Source organism: Hetaerina americana, unplaced genomic scaffold (assembly GCF_022747635.1).
Source record: "Hetaerina americana unplaced genomic scaffold, ioHetAmer1.1.p SCAF_1, whole genome shotgun sequence".
NCBI lineage: Eukaryota > Metazoa > Arthropoda > Insecta > Odonata > Calopterygidae > Hetaerina > Hetaerina americana.
The window spans coordinates 37971406-37997091 of NW_027286069.1; the positions used below are offsets into that span (position 1 = coordinate 37971406).

Sequence of the window (25686 nt, forward strand, 5' to 3'; positions counted from 1 at the left end):
AAACTAGAGATACAATTTTTTAAAATTAAACATATGAAAAACCCCGAAAAATTGCCACGGATAACATTTTGGATAAAAAAAGATAGAATTAAGGTTAATGAACCATTAAATTGAAGCAAAAAAATCTTATTAGACCGGCATTTGTGGATTTAAATGAAATGGCTTAGCTAAGAAGTATGCTAATCACTGAGAACAATCTCCCCATTAACAGTTATCACAAAAACCTAAACAAAAATTCACCAAGCACAAGATTTCACATTCAAAAAGAAGCTCCCAATAATTCAGCCAGAATACTTTTTGCCTACCTAATTGTGAAATTCGTCACTAATTAATGATGAAAGTAATGGACTGTATGCATCATACAGTCCATTCAGTCCAGTCCTGAATCATAAGCACTAACTGCGATAACTGCTATTAGCTTGCATTCTTAACTTAAATGATGAACTGACTAAATTTATGGTTTGAATTGAGCATCTGGCAGTTATTTGTGGCATCTAAGAATAACTGATAATGGAAAAAATATTGCTCTATCAATTATCGAGATGCTTAACAAATATTATTTCATTATATTAACCAAATTTGCATGAACAATACATTTTTTCATTCAATTTGATGATTTATTAATTTATAGTTCAACTCATCATGACTGATTGAATATTCAATGTTTAAAAGTGTTCATTCATTCAAAAAGTTTGAACTTTGTTACTGACAAAGATTGTATACAACCAAATATTCCATTGAATATTATTTTGCAATAAAATAGAAGATGAAGTGCATTACTTTTACACTAGTAGAGGTGAGAGAAAATTGACCACAAAGTGAGTCCTAAATTAGTTACCTTTGGTTCCACTAAATGGTGCTTTGCCTATTTAGCCACTGCCCTGTTGAGAATATGGATGAAAAATAGGCTTAAAATTCCACCTGAGATTCTATTTTATTTTTGTTTTCATCTCGAACTTGGGGCATGGAGCCAAAACCCATAAGCTATATATCTGTCAAAGACCCTAGTTTCACCGAAAAAAAATTCAGCATGGATTCTGAAATCATTTATACAGCCTTTTTGTGAACAAAAACTCCTAAGCACAGGACAAAAAATAACACAACATTCAGAGAAACCAAGTTTCATTTTAAACTCATCAAAATTTTTTGTGTCATATTTTATCTAGAAAGCATTGTATATATGTTGTAAATAGAAATTCAAAGCATACATATCACAAATAGTTTACCATGTTACTCAATAATGACTATATGGGGATCAGGATGGTATGGTGGCTAATGCACTGGCTCCTCACCGAGAGGGCGCGGGTTTGAATCCATAGTGCGGTGGATATATTTCAGTGATATCCCGATCCCTACTTGAGGTGCTTTGTGGAGAGCGATTTGAGTGTGTGTGCACCATCCATCTTATGAGACATTAAACTGCAGACCCCTTGGTGCCTTTCATTAAGAGAGGGCTAATGCTGATGCCGGGTTTCGCTTCACCCTTCATCCTTTCCTGTCCATCCCTAATGGCGCAAATGACCTTTGCTGTCGGTAGCCTCCCCTAAAACTACAACTACTGGTAATGATTATTATTTGAATAAAATAGCACATAATATTTTACATACTGATTCCTTAGTTATAGTTTATAACAACACTGGCTTCTAACTTACACAAACAACCAGGAGGTGGCCCTGCAGATAGGACAGTCCCGGGCTCCTTGCATTGGGAACAATCTCTTCCAGTAACACCTGGGCGGCAATTGCATTCTCCTGTCCTTTCATGACATTCATCACTCACACTTCCAATGGGATGACAGTTACAAGGTTCACATGTTCCAACAATTTCATTGCCATATTTCACCCCATGTTCCGGTTGAACTTCTCCTGACATGCCAATTGTGCGACCTGGCCATCCAAAGAACCCATAACTGCAGCTATAAAAAATGATCAAGAAATAATGATATCAGTGAACCTAATAACTTTGAGAAGCAATAATCTATCACCAAGGAAGAATTCTCAGTCAAGGTACAATTATATTAAACACTGAAGATAGAAGTGAGCACTAAGATTTAGTCTCTTTCATTTACATACATGCAGACATTATCTTGTAAAGGTAATACCATCTTATCATTTTTATCAAGGGTTTTAGAACCTACAACTCTTTTTTGGCCAAATATTGAGAATTGTCATGAAAAAGCAATCATGATTATGTAGTAGCAACTCACATTTATAAATGTACCATCTTATTCTTATGCTACTCACCATAAGAGAGTTAAGAGATTCCCTTTTGCCTCCTCCTACACTTCTATCCTGTCTATACTGGGTAAGGTAGGAAAGGAGGGAAATTGGGACTACACAGGGCAGAATGAGCTTACTGGCTACCTTAAATGAATAGTAAAAAGGATGAATGCATGGGATATCCCTCCGAGGACAGAAAATCCAGAGTATGGCATCTTCTTCAGATTTTACCTCAAAGCTGTAATTAAGTAGGCTACAAGGATGTGGACTGAGGTATCCTTTCACAATCCTAGTCGCTTAAATGCAGCAGGGCATTAACTTAATGTCCAAAAGGGCTCTTTCGTACAATGCATTGTATGTGTAATCAGAAACTACTCCAAGTAGACTGTTGAAATTCCAATGCCCTTTCTCTCCTCTAACTCACTGTCATTGGGGAACAGGATGATGTGATGGCTAACATACAGGCTTCCCACCAAGAGGGCCCGGATTCAAATCCAGGAGGCAACAAATATTTTTCAGTGGTATACCAATCCCTCCTTGAGCTACTTTGTGGAGAGCACTTTGAGTGAGTATGACATCCGTCGGATGGGACATTAAGCTGCTGACCCCTTGGTGCTTTATGATAAGAGTAGGGTAATGCCGATGCCAGGTTTCTCTCCACCTTTCAATTCCCATCCATCCCTAACAGCACAAATGACCTTAGCTGTCAGTTGCCTCCCATAAATATTACTACTACTCACTGTCAGTATATGTATTTATTATATTATTTTCCTTTCACTTCCATTAAGTTTGTTTGTATCCTTATGGTGGGAAAATTACTTCTAGTTGTTGAAATAATTTGCAGAAACTGTCACTTTTCTTGTTTTATTGCTCTCAGTAAAAGAAATGATATTTTCTATTGATGAAGAAATGTTAATGAACATTTATATAACAATAAAAATCTGAAGCATTGATATTTACACAAAATTCCGACATTTTGTAAATTGGAGACCACTGCCAAAATTGACAACAAGATCGTATTCTGTTCTAAAATAGCTAAAGCAGATGATGGCCAAGAGCCATTCAACTTTTACTCTCTTCTTTCTGGATGATTTGTAGAATAAGGTCAGAGCAGTATCGTTTTGTTGGAGTATTTTTCATAAAAGCTGTCCCTCAGCTGTGAAAAAGCCAATATCAGAGATGGCAAGTGCCCCATGTTATAAGTAATGGATGACCAATGTCTTCTGCTTGGATGGGTGGTGAGAGTTGTTTTTAGAGAATTTAGATGTTTGATATGAGTCTATTTCTGATGGATGGTGCACCCCAGGTTTCTGTCTGGTCTCCTGGTGATCAGGAAATCTAGGAATGGCAGCCTGTTCTTCTCTCATCTATTTCCATTATTAGTTGGTGAGGGCATCCTGATAAATTAAGTTTTGACAAAATTTCTCCAGCTAATTTGTTCTGTGAGGCCATTCAGCATACGAGCCATCCTCATGTGATATGAAAAGTTTCAGAATCTTTGTGTACGAATCTAGGATTTTCTTTTCAAAACTTTAATGTATAAATTTACAATGCCGAGAGATAGAGGTGATCCCATGTCCAACATTTCGGACGTATGTAAAACTTTCTGTTCCATTAGAAATAAATTTATTTAAAAATGACTGGTATCTAAATTCACCTTGGACCCCCACCATAAACAGAACACCTAAGTCATTTAAACCTTCCATAGCACACTAACCATCTTCCATGTGAGCTCTCTCATTGCCAAGAGTCAGCTTTACTAATTATATTCCAACCTGAATCCATGAACAGCCCAAAAAAAAAAGGAAAGTGAAATACCCCTAGAAAGATCTGCTGGCTACGCCTAATATCCAATGTGAGTTGAAGGGAGAGGCCATTGTGCCATGCATTGCAGAAGATCTCATGGGCCCTAACTAAACACAATGTGGTCATGAGGTCCAATAGTATGGCCAGGATGAGTGATCTGGGAAGGGAAAAAAAATTGTTGCCCAAATATTACACACAGAGATGTATGTGAAGTCTAATGAAACTGCGTGGAAATCCTACATTGCCCAAACTTGCTCAAGATTGCTCAAATACTGACTTGGAGAGTACCAGAGAAACTGTTGACAAGTAAGATGGAACAATGTGGGAGCACCCCAAAAACCATGGTGTCATCCATGTATATGTTCATCATTACCTTCCTAGCTTATGATATTCTTTTCTGTATAACTTGTAAAAGGTCACCATCTCCAGCATATTAGAATGCATGTGGTAAGCATTCACAGAATACATGGAAACACGTGGGCAGAATTGATTTTTGTAAATCGTTTCTCACTGTTTCAGCCTAAATTTCTCAGTGTTTGTTTAATAATAGGGGGAAAGGATCTCTTATCAGGATTGACCCTAAATGTACAAATTAAACCAGAACATAAGTCGCAACATGCATGGGGGTGACATGGGGGAAACTCAATCCTAGTTGATCTTCTGGATCATTGTTTGACTAATTGCATTTCATGCCTGCTGATAGCTAAGAGCAAAAAAGAAAGTAAAAACTCAATATAAGATTCCTTTATATTTTTTCACCTAGTTTCTAAATTAAATCTTTTCAATTTGGGTATCATAAAATAGATACTTGATCCACTGTCCAGTGAGAGCTGTTCCCTAGGATGCCACAGATGTTATGATATGGTTGGATGTAAAATATAGTGGCATGCAACATGACTGAAAAACTGTTTTTACTTCAGAAATGATGAAATTAAAAAAAAATTCTTTCCTGCCATTACATCCTTCCAACTCATATGTATTTACTGACATAATTGATTATAGGGCAACTTTGAAATTCCTCCACTAAGGTGTTTGTGTGTCCCTTACACTGTGGCAGGGTCACTGCAAGGAATTTTTGACAGATGTTCTATGTGGTTACCAAACAACAGAAAATATCCATATACTGTACCTCTTACAAAGCTTACATTTGAAACAAAAATATTAACATGTTTTCCACGAAAGATAAGTGATCAGAATAACATTATCCAACCGTGGTAGGGCCATATTCAGGCAAAATTAGTCTGGTGTGTATTCACCCTAGGGGTGGCTTGCATGGTAATAAAATAAGCAATTTCTTACTAAAATAAGAAATTACTTACAAGAGTCTGTGCCTCAATTCTGCCTATAATGTAGCAGCAACAGATAGAGTTGTGAACATACTGTACACACCATAGTATTGCCTGCAATCCTGATTAATGTCAAATATGGTACCTGTGTGTCAACTGGGAACTAATATTTTTACCAATGTTGCCTTATGATCTTGCAAATGTCGAGTATGTTCATAATACCCTTTTGGCTGTCTGTAGTTGATGATGTAGGTCAGTAGTAATATAATTTCATAAGAATGATTTTATCTTATCAATTGAAGATTATAGTATAAAAATCACTGTAACTCTGACCTACCGATCACAACGAGTACCAGTATAGCCACGGCGACACCTACACGTTACAGATCTTCCAGGAACTACAGTGCATGACTCAGCAAAATTTCTCTCTGGTCCAGGCCCTGGACATGGGCAAGGCTGACACCTTATTCCTCTGGTAGGATCCCCATAGTGTCCTGGGGCACATGTCTCACATGATACACCTCCTGTGTAATCTGTGCAGTTCTGTACGTAAGACAAACAAGCAGAGATAAGCAAAATGAAGTAATTCAATGTAAAAATTGAAGTCTAAAACATACTGTGCTCATTTAAACTTTAAGTTCTGTTTCACCAACAAAAATGAACAACACTAGATTGGAGATCATTTTTGGGTCTAACAGATGATTTAATGACAATGTTTATGACTACCAATTAAATTCTTAATCACTGGTCAAGTTGATTATGAATGTTGGGCAATCAAATCGACAAAAACAATATGGTGGATAACATTTTATCATCTGATGAAGAAAAAGAAGTCACACTTCATTAATTCAATTCATGGGCTACTCACAACAAGCCAGTTTGTGTACATATGTCCACAATTATACACATGACAATAATGTATTAAAACTATCCAGTCTACCATTTATTTTATAATAGGAAGAATCTAGAAGGATATAATTATTGAAATAACCCACTAATCCAAAACATATAGTTATAAGCAATTCTAAAATTTGAATAAACTATGAGTACTCAGGTAAATTGCTTGATGCTCATGTATTGTGCATTTTCAATTATAGGTCACCTCAATGATGAGTTTAATGAATTGCAGTAAAAAACCCATTTATCTTTCCACCCAATTTTTGAAAATTTAGTGGAAAGACAATTGTTTTTTCTTCAGTGATTATGGATTTCCACAAAGTTGAGCCTGAAAACATTTAATATACATGAGTTTAATGAATCTTGCAAATCAAATTCTTTACATACTCCATTCCATCAACGAATACTATCAAGAATGGAAGAACAAATTGTGACTTTTCTCGATGTGTGATATGACGAAGTATCAGTAATATGATTAATAGTATATTCACTATAAATAATAATACTATGGGTAAGTCATGATATAAATGTATATGTTGTGACCAAATGGAATGATAACTTTCAAAATCAAAAGATGGCATAATAAAGCTGCACCCAAACAGAAAGGTGAGATATGGGAATTATTTCTCTGAAGTATATATTTTCTACCTTATTTTTATTTGCTCTTGTTTGATTGTATTTTTTCAAGTGGATATCTAACTTACATCCTTTGTGAACCAGTAATGATTATAGATGTGATCAATGATACTTGACATGCATGTAAGATTTTCTATCATAGATTGGACTTGGCTTAGTCGGCTATTGTATTTGGAATGTTATGGGAAAGTGCCATTCTTTACCATACAAGTATCAGCTCATTACTTTATTGCCTACTAAATTGGATTGACTTCAAACCTAAATTAGCAATTTTAACTCCAGTTTAAACCACATTATGCATCACTTTCCTTAATTTCAATAATAGTTTAATTAAACTCATAAATTCCATTTTCCTCACAAATAATTGGAACACTGTCAATTATTCTGAAATGTTCATGGACCAAGACATTAAGAATTTTACCATTGAGTGGGATTGGCAATGGACAGAAGTATCCTTTATTAATTTCTAATAGTCATTCTATAAGACAAAAACATATTTTGTACTTTTCCAGCCTTTGTGCATAGCCTATTTTATACAGTTTCTCATACAGTTCAGAGGTTTGAATAATCTACATATTATTAAATATGTAGATTACTCAATATTAAATATATTATTAATATATATTAATAAATATTAAATATATTATCAAAAATACAGTCACCCATAGGTGAAATATAATTATTAAGATTTTAAAACTATTTTCATCATTAATATTTCTCTTTCCCAGATTTTTCATGTTTTCGTAGCATGTTTTTAGTCACTGAGATAACATTATGGCTTTGGTTTAAGTAGTATTGGATGACTTAGCTAGTTAGTTTTTAAAGATATTTTCCTTTACTTGAAACCATCTATCTTCTTATTCTCAAAAATATGTTTATACTTCTTAGAGATAACTACGCGTCGGAAATTTTATCTTAACACAGTTGTATAGTCAAACATTACACATTTTTAAAGCCTTGCAGTGATCATGCAAGTAAATAAATAACTACATTGTGAACATAAGATTGTGGCCCCTTATTGGAAATCAGTTTATTATGACTATGATAGCATTCATGGCCCTCAATTATTGATCAAATGATTACTGATCTTGATCTCTGCTCAATTATTAGTAGAGCAATTTGAGATCACAGATCAATAAAATAAAGTGAAAAACAAAGGTAGGTAAAACTGGGGCTAAATAAAATCATCAAATCAATTAATTTGGCAAGAAATAACATATAATGATTGTCTTTCAAAAAAGGAACTTTATGTCAACTAAAGTAGAATGTTTTCATTTAAATATAAACAAACTGACAACTCTACCTCAAATGACACTTGTAAAGCATTTCCCCACAGCAATATGTTAATGATATTATCTCTAAAATGACCCTACTGGGAATCCATAGCCAAATAAAAAAATATATATATATACACACACACACACATACTCAGTTCCAATGTTTTTACCATTGCTTCTTTTCTCTCTTCATGAAAGAAATCAGTTTGCAAATCCAAAAATATTAAAGTAAAGCTCCCTAGTGATATAACAACAGTAAATGCTTTCATCAACACTTACCAAACAATATCCAGTTTCCCGGTCACAAACACTCGATCTACCATTACATCGACATGGTCTAGCCTCTCCAGCAAGCCTACTAATGATTATAACAACACTTTCTGCGACAATATCATCATCATCAGGCCATGGACTTCTCCATCGATAAAATCCAATGCTTGGATCTTGGCAAGATGAGGCACCATATTCCGATGGACATTCACAAAGTTCAACTCCATGTGCAGGCGGTAGATGAGATTGCCACGTTGAGTTCCGTCTACGAAAAGATCATATATTTTACTGATTAAAATAGTAATGAAAAATAATATATTTTTAGTCTGAATGTTTCAGATCAACAGTTCACACATATGTTGAGAAACGGTTCTTAAATTTAATTCACATTTATCCATATCAATCAAAAGCAATAAAACTATGGAATATACTTCCTTGAGCTGAATGGAACATGTTGCTAGCCAGCATAACATTCTTATGATTTTTATTTGGTAAATGTTTTCAAAAATTGAAACTAGCATTCCAGATTGTGGAATAACAAAATCAATATGAGGACACATTCCTCAGGTGACAATTACTTCCCAAACTCCAGAAAATAGAGCAAGTGATAAAAATCAAGGGATAACAGAGAAATGAGAACATTATGAGTAAACGTAATCTTTGCATTATTTTTCAATTATCTTTTATTTAGATCCATCAACATACCTAATATATCTTTGATCATTCCTGTGGGTGGTAAGCCATTTCTGATCTTCTTTGGACAAAAAAGGTGATTCCACTGCAGCATCAAGAGAGACGTCCCGTAATCTTCGAGGAAAAAAATTAGAAAATATAATTGGGATGAGATTGCATCAATAAATCAATTAAGAAAAGCAATTAGTATATAATGATTATTAATTCCTTCACAAAAAGTAACTTTCATCTGGGCATAGTGACTAGCTTTGCCTACAGTTTTGAGCTAATGCTGACGTGCCTTTCAATATTCAGAACTTCTTAATTCTTTATGAATGAATTCTTCATATAATACCATGGCAATATTATGTTATTTTCTCTGCTGAAATCAACATTTGCATCATTCTAATTTGTAAATTTGGGAAGCACCATGACAATTCAACATATCACATAAAAAGAATTGATTGGAATACCTTTCATGCAATGGGTACTTACATGATTTTGTCAAAGTCAACAGAATCTGTAGCCCTTATAAGTATATGCTGAATATTCTGCAGGGCCAGCATCATCAACTCCCTGGTCACTTTTACTTGAGGATGGTTCTTCAATCTCCATTCAGATTCATGCAATCTTGAGGGTAAAAACAAGAACAGCAAATTCAAAGCTACATTTTGATAACAAAATAAAACAATTGGCATACTATGTTAATTTTTATTAATGCTGCAAGAAAAAAATTACAGAAATATAATCTATTTAAATATTCCCCTTTACGGCATATATTTTATTTATCGGGGGCAAACTGACCTCATTCAATTGCATTTGGAAAATATTTGCATTATATAGAAAGAATGAATACACTTTTTTGACTATTGATAGAATACTTGCGTGCCTATTGGAAACAGTTAATCAAATGTGTATTTCAAGATTTTACTGTTTAAAATTACATTTGAAATAATGCTTTGTATTTTGGCTGGCTAACAGAGACATTATAATGTAACAGTGTAAAAATCATTGAGCTTGACCTGGATATGAACCTGAAGTCCTCAATATCTGGATGACTACTTCAGCCAGTTAATTTACCAAGGCATCCTCTTATACAGTGAATTTCTGTGGGCTTTTATGGAGTATGGTACTCTGATGAATGACTGCACATTCAATGTGAGAAAGTCCTAGTCATGTGCGTTGCACCATAGTCTACAAGATTAACCTTAAGGTTAACATTTGAAAAATTTGTTAGAACATCTTATTCCTTTAAAGCCATTTGGAATCTATAGTGCAGGAGGATGCTTCAGTTGATGAACTGGCTATAGCACTTAGCCGGATATTAAGAAGTCTAGGTTAAGATAGCCAGTCAAGGGGAATTGATTTTTACACAGAGCAAATTTTGGTATTTTGAATGTACATCAGGGAGAACATCCTGCTAGAGTTACTTTGGGGAAATTTCATGCAGGTTTTTGAATTTTATGTATGAGTATTATGACAATGAAGCCCTTTATATTTTAAAAATTATCAATTATTGACCCTAGATATCATTATTAAAAATGTCCGTGGAACAGGAAAATACTGGAGACCAGGGGCATGTCCTTAATGTTTCCAAGATATGAACTTTTAATTTTTATATGCTTTGTAATACAGGTTTAGCACATTAAATAAAAATTATTCCGTTTGTTGGAGGTCCTCTTTGCAAAGGTGTTTGTAGGGACAGGCTGATCTGGACATACACATTTACTTCACATATTTATGTCCTAGATATAGAAATGCTCTGGTGTCTGGAAGATTCAAGGACTTTATGTACATATGAATTAGCAAAATACATGTTCAACTTCATGCATATCACTATAATGCACACTTTGTTATCAAATATATAACCCAAAGGTATACAGGTTTAGTCCTTAAAGTTCAGAACAATGGTACCTATCACCCTAAATGAGATTAAATGATTCTTACTTCACTTGGTAATGCACCGAAGGTGTAGGGCGAGACACTGGATAGTGCTCTAAGACAAGCCTGAGATTTCCTTGAAGCTGAACAAGTGGGTAGGACTCAGCCACTGAGTTTGGAAGCAGTGTGTTACCCCCTTGGGCCTCCACAGCAAATCGTAGATATCCACCATATGAAAGGATCTGTAACAGAGTGAACAGAATATGAAATATACACAAAAATACAAATTTGAAAAGATAATATTTGTTATGCACATACAACTGTTTGCAGAGACTTATAGCAGTAAATATCAAAATAAAATGTTCAATATAATTCTTAGGCTCCAAGAGAACCTCTTTAAAATAAATTACTGAAATCCCTTTGCTCAATGATAGGAATTTTCATTAAAAACACATGGTGATCGACAAATTTGGGCAATGGTTTTCACTTTTATACTAAAATAGCCTATATTTACTCATAGTTAAGTGAGACCCTCTCAATAGAAACTTCTTTCATTGAATCATGTCAAAAATTGAAATTAATTAAAACATTTTTTAAGGATGATGAAAATATCTTTAATTTAACACTATTTAAATAATATGAACATAGTGAAACATATAATTTATTGCAACTGGTTTCAGAGGATTGGTAGATACATACACTTTTACAAATTAAGGAAAAATGCCTGATGTCTGATTGATTAAAATCAAAAGAGGTAAAGTATATCAATATAATTTGAACTAACAATGGAGAGTCCATCAATAACTCTCATGCATCTCATTGCCAGAATGATTGGCACTAATCTTTTCTCCTTAACCTTAGAAACTCTTCCAAATGAAAACAATATTTCCTAAGATGGCTATAGCTCACTTTGGGACAAAGTTAATTTACTAATAAAAGGTATCATGAATTGGATTGTCGCTATGCCAATGACTATTTTGATTTACTCTAAGACAAAATGATTTATACATTCCTTAACAGTGCTATACATAGTATAGATTTTGATACATGTATTTAATCTCTGAAAACATCAACACAGGTATAATAAAATATACAGACACAATTTCAATCTAACAAGATATTAATGGGTCTAAACTATTGTTTACCCAAAACAACCTTCATTCATTCATTTCTAAGCAGCTTGTTATATCATAAGTTTTGAGAGACATAGTTGACTACCAGGGTATATAAAATGACAAGAGGCACAGGGGTGAGAAACAAATGAGACTGCAGTACTAACTGTAAAAGCATTAAAGACTAAAAAGGAATCCTCTTAATGAAAATCACAAAGTCTAGTAAGTTGGCATGAAACAATAATAGGAACTGAAAATTTCAAAATTAAAATTCCAAGGATGAGATCACAGAACCTCAGTGTGTATGTACAAAGTTGCCGCAAGGAATGTTTTGAAGGGAAATATAAATCTTCTATCCTCTGATGTACATGGCTTGGTCTTGCAAATCAAGTAACCAGGGGTGGATTGAGATGAAAATATTCAGTTCAACTTTACTGACATGTTGGTAATGTCAAGTAGACATAACTAAGTCTTGGCAACAAAAATTTATTTTCCCATTGAGCAGATATTTTTGCATACTTGATGACTTTAAATTTACGGGAAATTGGATACAATAATATTTGCACCTCACTAGGGAAAGATACTGATTTTAATAATAAAATACTTGTAAATCACTCCGAACTGTACCGTAGAACTCGGTCAATTTAGTGATGATTTAATAATTGTTTTATAAAACTGCAGTGAATTAACAAATACCTTATCACCCAAGAAAGGTTTTGGAAGCTGCCAGTAGATAGGTGTATCAAAGAGATAGCTGACACCAATCCGTACATCTCCTGCATCTCCTGGAATCATTTGGAGATTATTGACAAGATCCAACCGGAGTCCAGTTTGTTTCCTTGCATTCCTTCCTTCGTGTGTCTTTGAAGGGTCATATTCCTCCCCAGGAACAGCAAACTAAAAGAAGCAGAAATTATCCAAGCATTTGACCTAATTTCTTGTATTTCATTATTAACAAGTAGTTCGATTAATAAAAACTGTTTCTTGCTTGAAGATTCAATGCTGGCGATTTATTTACTATGTGAGCTTAATGAATTTAGCTCTCAAACAAATATTCTCATTTCATAAACATACAGTGATAAGTTTTAGTGTGAACACATAAAGACAAAAAGGAGATGAAAAAATAAATCAGAATATGAACACAGAATATTTGAATTATTTATATCAGTGTATTCTCATATTACCTCCCTTTCTCAATATATTAGCATAGGTTCAACTGAAGAAATAACTGAAATTTATGAATTTAAAATTGCTCTTTGGAATAGTTTATTGAACTCACATTAATGTAACAGATTTCTTGAGTATTAACTGGTGACACCTGGCCTCCAGGCCTGAACTGTGGATCTGGTGAATCATACTCTATGTAAACAGTTCTTGAATATGGCATTACAATCTGAAAATAGCAAATTAACAAAAGGTTACTGAAATTTAGTATTTACTCTTACCAATATACTTCAAATTAATTACCCTATTTAATATTTTAACTCTTAAAATATTGCATTCTAAGATATCTTGAGTACATAGTTTCCATGATTACATGAAGTTATCATGAATTAATTACTCACCTGACTCCATGAAACAGTAGCTTCGGTGCAAGATGTACTCCGGCCGAAGCAAAAGCATTCAAGGCAGCCATTGGGAATATCACGTGATACTCCAAATGTGCCCTCTTTACACTGATTACAAGTTCTCCCAAGTGTATATGGCTGTAAGCAATATGATTTTGAAATTCAAGATTATTGAAATATAGCTTGAAGCAAGTATTTAAATCTTACTCTAGAAAAATTTCAAAAAATAATTTTCCTAGTTTCAACATTAATTAAAAATAAATATTGCTGACCAATGAATATTTTTGATCCAATTGTGTATCTCATGTGGTGTGTTTGTGATTCAGTGGTAGAATGAATCTAATTGGAGAAGGCAGTATAGAATATTGATTCAATGCATGAAAAATAACAATTAACATGTTCATCATGATTACTATGTGAAAAATGAACTTACTATAACAACTGAGCATCCAACAGCAACAGAAAAGAAAACTCAATTAAAATCAAAACTACTTGGATAATGAGATTCCACATCACCTGGCCTTTTCCCTTGCCTTTCAATGCCTAACTGAGTGATGAAAGACTTCAAACAAGAGTTCTAAAAATCATTTCTACTAACTACGCATTGGTGACTTTTAACATTTCCGTTAGCAGCTGCTGTCATCATTGTAATAAATCTATAGTTAATTACTCACAACAACATCATTCTATCAACATGCATACATTTCACACATGTCGAACATCATGACACAAAAGCTATTTTACACGTAAAGTATTGTCACCAAAATCAGAATGTTCCAGAACTCAAACTTTGAATCAAAACAAATACTTCGAGTAAATTTTGCCTCAAAATCCAAATGTTTTCCTGGAATTTGAATGCCCAGCATACAATTTATTCTAAAATTACAAAATTATCACATGGGGTCTCCATATAAACTTTATTGCAGATGACCTAGGTTTTATTGCACATCAACATAATCAGGTGAACAAAAATGAAATAGGTGTAGTCAGGTATTTTATTTATTTATTTATTTTAGCCTTAGTCCGAAAACAGCACTCTTTGGCCTTTACATCGGAATATTAACGGTATTAACGATGGAGACGATTACAAACACCCAAGCCCCAGGTGGAGGAAAACCCACCCAGGCGGGAATCGAACCCGCGACCCGTGGATTGGCAGACGAGGACGTTACCCCGCCGCCATACAATATATGGTCTCATAAGGGGGAGAAATTGTTAGTGGGTGGTGGAAGAGAGGTGAGGAATGGAAGGGTTGGGAGGGAAAGAGTCATCACTGAAACTTTTTGATGGAATGAAACAGTTCCATAAAGTTTGGCCTAATACATCCTAGCCCAGAAAACTGTTCATGTGGGTTTGTGCGTATGCTTCCCCAGCAGTTAGGCCACCCATTTGCTTAGTTGTTCAGTTTATTGTTGCTTAAGTGAAAAATTCTCCTGTGATTTTTCACTGCAAATTTGATGCTTTGTGGATATTTTTGTTAATTTTATTTAGTAGAAAATTTTTGTACATGTTATGGACCCTAAAAAGTGTAGTAAGAGAAAATTAAGAGGAAAGTTGTTAAGAGCTACAATTGTTGTTAAGTTAGGTGGCCAAAACTTACCTTGCATTGGCAGCGCCCAGTGTCCTGATCACATGCACACTCACTTCCTTTATTATAGTCTCCAATATCATAACCTTCTTCATCGTAGTCATCAAGAGGCATGTCTCCTCTCTCAATACCCTCTGCATCCTTCTCGCCTTCCCTGTAATAATGTCGACCACCATCCCTTCCACTCCCTTTCTTCTTTGGAATGTTGGCATTGAAGTTGCAAGTGCGAGGGTCAGTCCCACCAAGGTCACAATTACATGGTCTACAGTCTGGAAATCCATAGAAACCATAAGCACACTCAGCACATTTGGGGCCTCCAAACCCTCTTCTGCACACACAGCGTCCTGTTGTTGGGTGGCACTGAATTCTTAACATACCAGATGGGTCACATTCACAAAGCTGTCAAGAAAAAAATACACACGAAGGTGATATAAGTTGACAAATCTTTTATTCACTGGCAGCAAATGAAAAAAAATATATAGAGTAATCATAGCTTGTAGAGCATAAAATAATCAATGAAATATTAATGATCATATTCTTAATTCAGTTGATAGCTTTATATGAAAGACAAGATTAGAAGCTGGATGCAATTTAAGAATGTCTCTACAATGAAGTTTTGCTGGTTCACCATTTTTTTTTCCTACCTTACAACCTGGCTCCGAAGAATTGGGATCCTTCCATGAACCCGGCATGCAGATTTGACACCGCTCTCCTTCTGAGAGTGGTGGACAAACACAGCGTCCACTAACAGGGTCGCATACATGCCCATCACGATTACACGGCTCACAAGCTGCAAATAATAATTGATATTATTAGTTTCCTTACTAAATTAAGGGTAGTAGTCATTTATGTGCATGCATTAAAAAACTCGTAAAAATCAGTTTGGAATGATATTTCAGGTATAGATTTGGACCAAAATCTATACCTATTAAAACCAATTACTATTATTCAATGGAAATAATGATTTCTAGATAATTTAAATTAAGAAAATGTTTGTCATTCCTGATTCAATAGTGGGTGTAATCAGCATTTGTAAGGGCATTACTCTACTAGCCATTGGTTATGTAAAACGAAAAATAAGCATTGATAATAATATTTCAAAAATATTTCCATTTCTTACAGCACATTACTTACTCTGTTGCAAAAATTGAAATTTCTATTAAGCCAACAAAATATGTATAATTCAAACCATACATGCCAAAATTCATGAACTTTGCGTACTTACTAAAACTATATAAAACATAAAAAAATTCTGCGGTACAAGATAAAAACTAACAATACTTTAAAATAGTCCATGATTAACTTTAGCCTATTTACAGATTATGCCAAGTATAACATTTTATCCTACGTATTCCGCAACCCACAGGTCATGTATGACGAAAATCCTAGAGGGTATTCACACTTACGGCCAACATTTTCCCTGGCATCAATTCAAAAGCCTAACACGTAATCATTGTCTACCATGGCAAACACAAAATTCTATATACGCAATCAGATATGATTTATGAACATGTTCCACGTTCTTTCTGCTATGATAGGAGACAAAATAAATTAAGACCAGTCGTAGTGTTGCCATACATTTGTCTTCCCTTAATATTCAAACTTGGGCAGAGATCGGGAAATATCGGAATTACGTGAGTGAGAAGGAAATTATGAAACGAGAAGAGAGGTCTATGAAACTGAGGAATTACTTTTAATTGACTTATGCACGGCCTTTGAACGCCTCTAAATCTCCCGCAATACTAAAAAATAACTACATTTCGCAATACATGATTCAAATGTTATCAGTATGCACATTGGATTTACGATTTTTTTAGAAGGCTTGTTGATTGACATGTATCTTTGAGAAGCGGAGGTCCCAGGTTGTACCTTTCCTATTATTCCTTGCTTAATTTATCCTGCTTTACCATTCTCTCCTTCAAATGTTTCCGATGGATTAGTGGACGCAATCACATTCTGTTTGTTAGAAATATTGGCCAACGATTTAAATTGGAGATGACACTAATGATTTCGGTTTGCTTACCGTTCCACATCCTATAGTCTGGTACCCTCTTCTCATTCCCTTTTCTCTTCCACTTCGTGAGTTATTACATCCCTTCAGTATTTCTCATAAAATTGTCGCATCAAAATAACTTTACATATTTTAAATTATAAAATCATGTTCAACTACTGTTTTAGTGAGGTAAATTCTGGTTGTCGCTAACAATAGGTTCAAATGCACGATTATAGAAATCGGAGAGAATTTGCACTCGTAAATGATGGCTAAATGGATGAAAAGAAGCTGCTGTTCAATCAACATGAAAAGTTTATTCGAACTGACATACTGGAAACATTTCAAAAGACGAGAATGTAGCTAAAGACAATCATAATTCCAAGTAAACATTGTTTTGGCTATATTAAGTTTTCCAACTATGTCATTTATTTGTATTTCACTCGGGATATAAAATTTTAAAACTAAAATAGTTTATTAATTTAACTATCGAAACTGAACAAAACTAATGAAAATAAGCGATGAATGAAATTCATTTATAGCATCGGTTGATGCGTAACTCGATGCTAAAATCACTAATCCACTCATTTTGGAAAGGTTTAGCCAATGCATTCTCAATTGAATGCCTCCCAAACACGTTGTAAAGGATATCAAAATTCCGATGAAGAATTTCATCCATGGCGCTTCTTTACTCGCCACAGGAAAAAATAATTCAGACAGTTATTACTAACGTTTGCATCCTTGCTCTGAGAAGCCATAAAACCCAGGCAGGCAGCGATTGCATGTGGATCCACCAACGCCCGGCTTGCAAGCGCATCGACCAGTCTCCGGGTCGCACTCGACTCGGACGCTGCCACCACCCGAGCTGGAGCCAAGGGTGTCACAGCTGCACTTACGGCAGCCCCTGCCCGAGGACAAGCCCCAGTATCCCGGCTGGAACGAGGAAATGAAAAAGACAAGGTGATTTAAGGGTAGGAAAAGGGGGCGAATGGTCCTGGAATCCGTAGTTAGTATTATTAATTACGTTTCGTTACAATTAGGCAAATGGCCCCGTGGCAACGGTCTAATGATCCACCCTTATAATGCCGAAGAAGAACATAGTATATGAGACAAAATGCATTGATAAACAATGGCACTTAAAGATTCTCGAAATTCCCAACCGTACCTGTGCCATCACATATAGCCCAGGTTCACACCATACTCACCGTCCAACTCACACTCCGTCCAAAATCACACACTTTTCTGCATCATGCCCCTTCCAAAATCACGCACCGTTATGACACCACGAATTTTTACAATTCAACTTCTCACCCCATCCACATCAAGTACAGAACGATATTTTTAATAAATAAAATAATATAATAATCACCGACGAATAAATTTTATTACCCAGTCCTTCGTCCTGAGGCTGCTTCATACCTATTCTTAAAACTCCTAAAATTTGATGGAAAGGGCTCAAAAAACCAGGCAGCTGGTTCCGTTCAACAATAGTTCTGTTTAAAACTTATTATTTTTTCTTATTTGTTTTTGTGTCCTTATTTTTATTTAAAAACTGTGGTCGTTTTTTCCCTCAAAACTTGGTTTTTCTATCACCTTCCATAAATTTTCCTAAGCTTCGTCATTTTTAACAACTCTGTGCATAGCAGCTAACCTACTCCTTTTTCCTCTGTTTTTCAAACTCTCCCATTTCAGTATATCCATCATTTCGTGACACTATCTGCTCCTTTGCACCTTCCGAGTACATATTATCTTATTGCCTTTCTTTGAACTTTTTCTATCTTTTTAATATGTTCCACCTCATATGGATCCCATACTATGGAGAGTATTCTAGGATAGGGCTAACCAGTACTTTATATCATTTTATTCTGTGGCTACGCTACTTCCTTTTAAATTTCTCATTACCCAATGCAGTACTATAAATGCCTTCCGTATCACATCATCTTCTTGGACTCCCCACCCAAGATGCCTAGTTAAGTAAACGCATAAATATTTGCAATGAGGGCTACATGGGAGTCATTCTCCAAAAGAGGGCCTAAATATCCTTGTGTGCATTCTTTTTATTTGAAAAATGTATATGCTTACTCTTACTAACATTAAAGCCCATGCTATTATTTGCAACCCAGTCACCAAGGTGATTGATGTCATTTTGTAGTATTGCGCGGTCATTTACATGCTCTACCCCTCAGTATATAATGCAATCATCGGCAAAGAGTCTTACTTGGGAATATAAATTATTTGGTAGATCGTTTAAATAAATGAAGAAAAGTAATGATTCTGGAACACTGCCCTATGGAATTCCTGCTATAACGTTCGCCTCTTTTGAGAACGCATCCCCTACGTTTACTCTTTGTATTCCACCTGGAGGAAAATTTTTTATCCATTGCTTCACCCTATTTCAGTATATCGTAAACAAAGCGGGAAATAGTGGGGTTCAATGGGAAGGTAAGTATTAAAGTTGGAGGCTGTTCGGATTACGAAGGTTATTTCGCACCCCTTAAAGTCTAATCATCACTAATTATTTCCTAAGTAGCTAGATGGGAATCAAAATCATCCATAAAACGATTCTCATATTTGAAAAGGATCCAAAAACGGGTTTATTAACGGATTCAAATAATTAATAGGCTAACTACATCAGATTGAAAATGTCTTTCAAAAATAGTATTACGTGGCTGACGTTCTCGGAGTTCTCTCCTAGAATTTTGGATAGTTCCCCCTTAACATTTGTGTGGTCCAGCTGCGGCTTGCCGAAGGATTCAGATTGAATGTGTAACGATAGGAAATGCATGACAGATATATGACGAATTACAAAGCATATCTTATGGTAATGAAAAGAAAAGAATTTGATTAACCCTAAGTGATAGGGATATCTTAGTCTTATATTTTCAAAACTCCACCGCAAAGAACCATATCACGCAAGAGAGGATTCAGCAAAATTATTCTATGAGAACAGGCCAGGATTGCTTTATGTTGTCCATAAGACACATCAATCAAAATAGCCATCATTATTAGGCGAAACCTTAGGAGTTACAATACACCACTTTTAGAACGGTCCCCGACTTTCAAAGAAACTACGGGAGACGCCGCTACAGTAACGTTTGACGGAGTCATCCCCTATTGCGCATTACAAGGAAACAATTTCCATACTTCAAAGTATAGAAATCATTTTCCTTGACCGGGATTCGAACCCGTATCCCTCGATGTCTGGCCGAATACTTTATCCAGTTAAGCTACCGAGGCGGACATCGAGGGATCCGGGTTCGAATCTCGGTCAAGGCAAATTATTTTCTACACTTTGAAATTATTGCATTGTCTCCAACTTTTTTAAAAGAAAAATAAATGGTTATTATCCTGGTCGGTGAGAGGTTATAGGGAATTTCCATATGTATAAGTGAATAAGTATGGATTTTTCTTTTTGCTTAGATGGTTACTTCATTATTTCACACATTTCTTGCTCAAGTAAATATGTTTCATGCAATCGAATAATACTAATATTATTCCATAAAGTCGGGTTTGTTGAAAACAATACTACTCACCCGACATTGGTCGCAAGCCCGACCGGCGACGTTGGGCTTGCAGAGACACTGGCCACTCACGATATCACAGGCAGGGGAATCGGAGCCGTTTTTATGGCAACCGCATCCTGAAAAGAGAAAGTGAACCATGTAATCGAACCCAATCGGCTTATTATTCACTTGCAAACAAAATAAGTAGAAGTTAAAGGAAATTTTCAATGAATATATTACAGTTAAAACAGAGAGGGAATTAAATGGAATTCGACAATATATATCGTTTAGATCAGCTGTATCTGTTCGATAATGAAATAACTTCATCGCATAATCATAGACAGCCACACTCGGCGGAGAAGGTTCCTCCTGAGACGGTTGAGAACTGGACAATCAAGACGAGAATTGCGCTCGACAGCATTACGAACGAATATAAAAGGCTATACGCAGTCTGAGAATATTTTTCACGGGAACATTTTGATCAGCACAGCAGTACTAGAACTGTTTTATACTGTACTTGGTGTTGCATCATTATTTTCTAGCATCCCACTTATCTTATGATACTTCCTTAATCTTTTTCTACCTATTCGATTTTTACCGATTTTCCTCAAGTTTCTCCGTAATGCAAGTAAACACGATTGTCTAATTTCATTACTTAATCGTAATTTTTTCATTTGCTTCCTTGAATATTTAATCGCAAAATATGATATTTTAAGATCACACATAAGTGAATACGCAGTGAAAATGTTATTTCTTAAAATTCGGTAATCAACCGGATAAGATAGATGTCCGATGGTTTGAACTATTAAATAAATATTTTGTCTCTCCTAACAGAACACAACCCAACATCCTACTCTAAAACAAAGTCCCTCTTCGTCTCCGTATACTTCCTTCCTCCCTTCATTCCATCCAAAATCTCTATCCTATTTCTGCCCCTTCCTCGTTTTTCGAACATTCTCCCCTCTATCACAGTCTTTAACATCCCACTGCCCATCAATACCTTTGAAAATGTTTCTTCTGTCTCCTTATGATTTCTCCCAGCAATCCCTTCACCTCCCCCTCCATACCTAGCGCCACCTTTTTGTCTTCCTTTCTGTCGAATCGACCTTCCCCACACCCGCATTTCAAAAGCCTCCGATCTACGACTATCATCCTGCTTCAATGACCATGTTGCCTCGCCGAACATTACCACGCTCCATGCCAAAGTTTTAACAAGCCTTTTCTTCACATTCTTACTCAATGTCCCTGTTATCACTATCGCAAAAACGGACATGAAAACTTCTTTAAGAGTTTTAATACTCCCGCTTCTTCTCTCAAGCTTCTACATTCCTTTACGTTAAAAGCCGAGTCTATCACAGTCTTCAACATCCCACTGCCGGTCAATACCCCTATATATATATATACCCATATATATATAATATATATATATATATATATATATATATATATATATATATATATATATATATATATATATATATATATATATATATATATACATACATTCAAACACGAAATCCCGCCAAACGGCGAATAAATACTCATATATACAGAAACATATATAAGGAAAAGGGATAGGAACACGTATATATAAAGGACGAACACAATAGAGGTGGGGAAGGCGGAATCGAACGGATCACAAGAGTAAAAATATTTCCTCAACCGGGACTCGAACACCGGATCTTTCCACTTGCCGGGCGGATGCTCTTAACCACTTGAGCTATCGAGGATATGTAATTTACCCTGAGATCCGTGGGTCTTATATGTCGCCAAGCGCCCCGAATCTTTAGCCAAGAGATGGCGTTAGGGGGCTGTTTCACCCACCAAAGGAGAAATAGACAATACACAAGAGGAAAGGACAGTGGTTAGAATTCATACAACATCGTACAGGAAAAGAACAGTGCGTTTCGTGGCACGCATAGCCAGAAGAAAGAGATCATCTCGAGTATTGAGATATATATAAGAGATCTGAGTATTTATTCGCCGTTTGGCGGGATTTCGTGTTTGAATGTGTATTTGGCCAATGTGGCTCATCTCTTTCTTCTGGCTATGCGTGCCACGAAACGCACTGTTCTTTTCCTGTACGATGTTGTATGAATTCTAACCACTGTCCTTTCCTCTTGTGTATTGTCTATTTCTCCTTTGGTGGGTGAAACAGCCCCCTAACGCCATCTCTTGGCTAAAGAATCGGGGCGCTTGGCGACATATAAGACCCACGGATCTCAGGGTAAATTACATATCCTCGATAGCTCAAGTGGTTAAGAGCATCCGCCCGGCAAGTGGAAAGATCCGGTGTTCGAGTCCCGGTTGAGGAAATATTTTTACTCTTGTGATCCGTTCGATTCCGCCTTCCCCACCTCTATTGTGTTCGTCCTTTATATATACGTGTTCCTATCCCTTTTCCTTATATATGTTTCTGTATATATGAGTATTTATTCGCCGTTTGGCGGGATTTCGTGTTTGAATGTGTATTTGGCCAATGTGGCTAATCTCTTTCTTCTGGCTATGCGTGCCACGAAACGCACTGTTCTTTTCCTGTACGATGTTGTATGAATTCTAACCACTGTCCTTTCCTCTTGTGTATTGTCTATTTCTCCTTTGGTGGGTGAAACAGCCCCCTAACGCCATCTCTTGGCTAAAGAATCGGGGCGCTTGGCGACATATAAGACCCACGGATCTCAGGGTAAATTACATATCCTCGATAGCTCAAGTGGTTAAGAGCATCCGCCCGGCAAGTGGAAAGATCCGGTGTTCGAGTCCCGGTTGAGGAAATATTTTTACTCTTGTGATCCGTTCGATTCCGCCTTCCCCACCTCTATTGTGTTCGTCCTTTATATATACGTGTTCCTATCCCTTTTCCTTATATATGTTTCTGTATATATGAGTATATATATATACACACATATATATATATACACACATATATATATATATATATATATATATATATATATACACACATATATATATATATACACATATATAGAATAGGCTCTCCGGGCTCAAGTCTCGAGGAGTAATAAAACTGCAAGAAATATTACAGTGGAAATGTTATCGGGAGAACACCGTAAAGTGCAGCCAGGCAATAAAACATGTAGTTGCTGTCCATCCCATTTTTCCTCGCACCTGAAACTGACCTTAACCTATCCAGGTATCAGAGATACGGATCTATTCAAAGACGCATGAGATTCTTCTGCGAGGTCAGACCTCGCAAACATGATGTTATTCGAATCCCGTTGCTCGGGTTACTAAATCCCGTCATGGGCGGAAGAATAATCTCACACCAGTCTCTATGAATAAGGGTAAACCAAAGTATTGAGCTAAATTTTAAAAACTTCTCTTATCATACGAGAAGGTGGGAAATTAAGATCATGTGCTTTGAAATAAGTGTACAGGAGTTTCATAGGAGTTGCGACCAAAAAACCGTAGCCTTAGTAAGTCCAAAATGCATTCTTTTTCTCACGTTTATCAACTATTCGCAAACCTGGATGTTCGGTTACTCTGAAATCCGGACTTATTAGTCCTATTTAAAACAACCCAATCTGTATCCAAATCATCAAAATTTAATGAATAACAAAATTTTTACAGATAAAAACAATGGCGAAAATAGCTTGTCATTAGGCGAGATTAGTCGTTGAAAACTAATTAAATTACTTTTTCTGTGATAATCACAGCCACCCACACACGTTTAAAAGTCACAGGTAGAAATCCCTGAAGTGCTTTCCGGCCTGCTAAGAGGCTAAGAGGATATTTTACTAGAAGAGCACCTGAATAATTAGTGTTTTTTATTGACTCTATCAAATTCAGGAAAGAGATCGACGGACAGACACCACTCAACTCCAACAGACACTTAAGAAACTCGTTCCATTAGCTAATGTCTCGGACAAATGAAAAAAAATTGCTGTCTCCGACGAAACGCCGTTACACAGCAGAAAGGATAACTGAACGTTCTAAGGACCATGGAAAATGGATTAATCGAAAATGTTGAACGCTAAGTCGCTGAAGGAAAGGAGAAGAGAAAAAGATCTACTTGTTTACTCCTGTGAACTTTTAAACCAATGACCATGCCACAGAGAAACCATTCGAGGAATGAACGAAAGTACGAGATGAACTGACATGCTCAACTTCAGCTAAGTTTCCGGTGTACATTCGACATACGCATCGTCGTACACTATCTACTCGTACCTTCTGGAACTTCAAAAATATTTTCCACGGTACTCAAAAATCCTGACACGAGAAAACACGTAAACAATTCCAAGAACGAAAACAAGAGAATTAACTGCTGAAATGTGCCGTCTGGGTTCCACTACAGGAGAGCGTCTTCGGTCGAAAAGTTACTTTCAGTGAAACCGCAAAGGCTTCATTTATTCCTTAGCGTCAAAGGAAGACTGAGGAATGGAAATACTTCGGAATTCATTGACATTTTATCGACTCACTTAAAAGAAAATGACGCTTGTACATGATAACCGCTCGTAGCAAATCACACCGTTGAAGGGATGGGTGCGGTGTCGAGCCTTCCTCAACGGGAACTCGAGGAGTGGAAGCATTAGTCGGCTAAAGAGGTAGGATGTTGGAGAGACTCGGGCGATAATTTCCATTCACTGCAGATTGATTCAGAGACGGGGTTAAGATTCATGGAGCTGTCGTATAGAACGGACGTGAGCATGCGTTCGAAGTGCAAGCCCACCATCCCACTACCCAAGGGGCCCTTCCCCCCCTTCGCCTACACTAATGGCTCTTTCCATTCTTCGCGAGCGCTCTTTCGCGAGTTTCCTACCTCTCGGGCCGTGCAACTGACATCGACTGGGCGACGAAATTTATTCAAAGCATACGTGAGATGACTATGAAGGCTTCATCATGGAGCCGATTGGGATGAGTAGCAGATTAGAAATAGAGAACGAATGAGTCAATAAGATTTCAGCCTTTCTGGATAAATACGTGTTTTACGACAAACATTAAGATACTACACTCCATCAGTGCC

General features: G+C 36.1%; 1 protein-coding gene across 1 annotated transcript in view; it reads right to left on the bottom strand.

Moving 5' to 3' along the window:
• Positions 1-25686, bottom strand: part of LOC139697415 (laminin subunit alpha-2-like) — a 119446-nt gene that overhangs the window by 43790 nt on the left and 49970 nt on the right. Inside the window, exons 2-14 of the mRNA XM_071596112.1 lie at positions 20736-20842; positions 17934-18135; positions 15857-16002; positions 15225-15611; positions 13622-13762; positions 13336-13449; positions 12753-12953; positions 11011-11186; positions 9559-9693; positions 9097-9198; positions 8401-8656; positions 5649-5854; positions 1653-1915 (exon numbers count right to left, since the gene is read on the bottom strand). Of these exons, the coding sequence (XP_071452213.1) occupies positions 1653-1915; positions 5649-5854; positions 8401-8656; positions 9097-9198; positions 9559-9693; positions 11011-11186; positions 12753-12953; positions 13336-13449; positions 13622-13762; positions 15225-15611; positions 15857-16002; positions 17934-18135; positions 20736-20842 (2436 nt within the window). The remainder of the gene's footprint in view (positions 1-1652; positions 1916-5648; positions 5855-8400; positions 8657-9096; positions 9199-9558; positions 9694-11010; positions 11187-12752; positions 12954-13335; positions 13450-13621; positions 13763-15224; positions 15612-15856; positions 16003-17933; positions 18136-20735; positions 20843-25686) is intronic.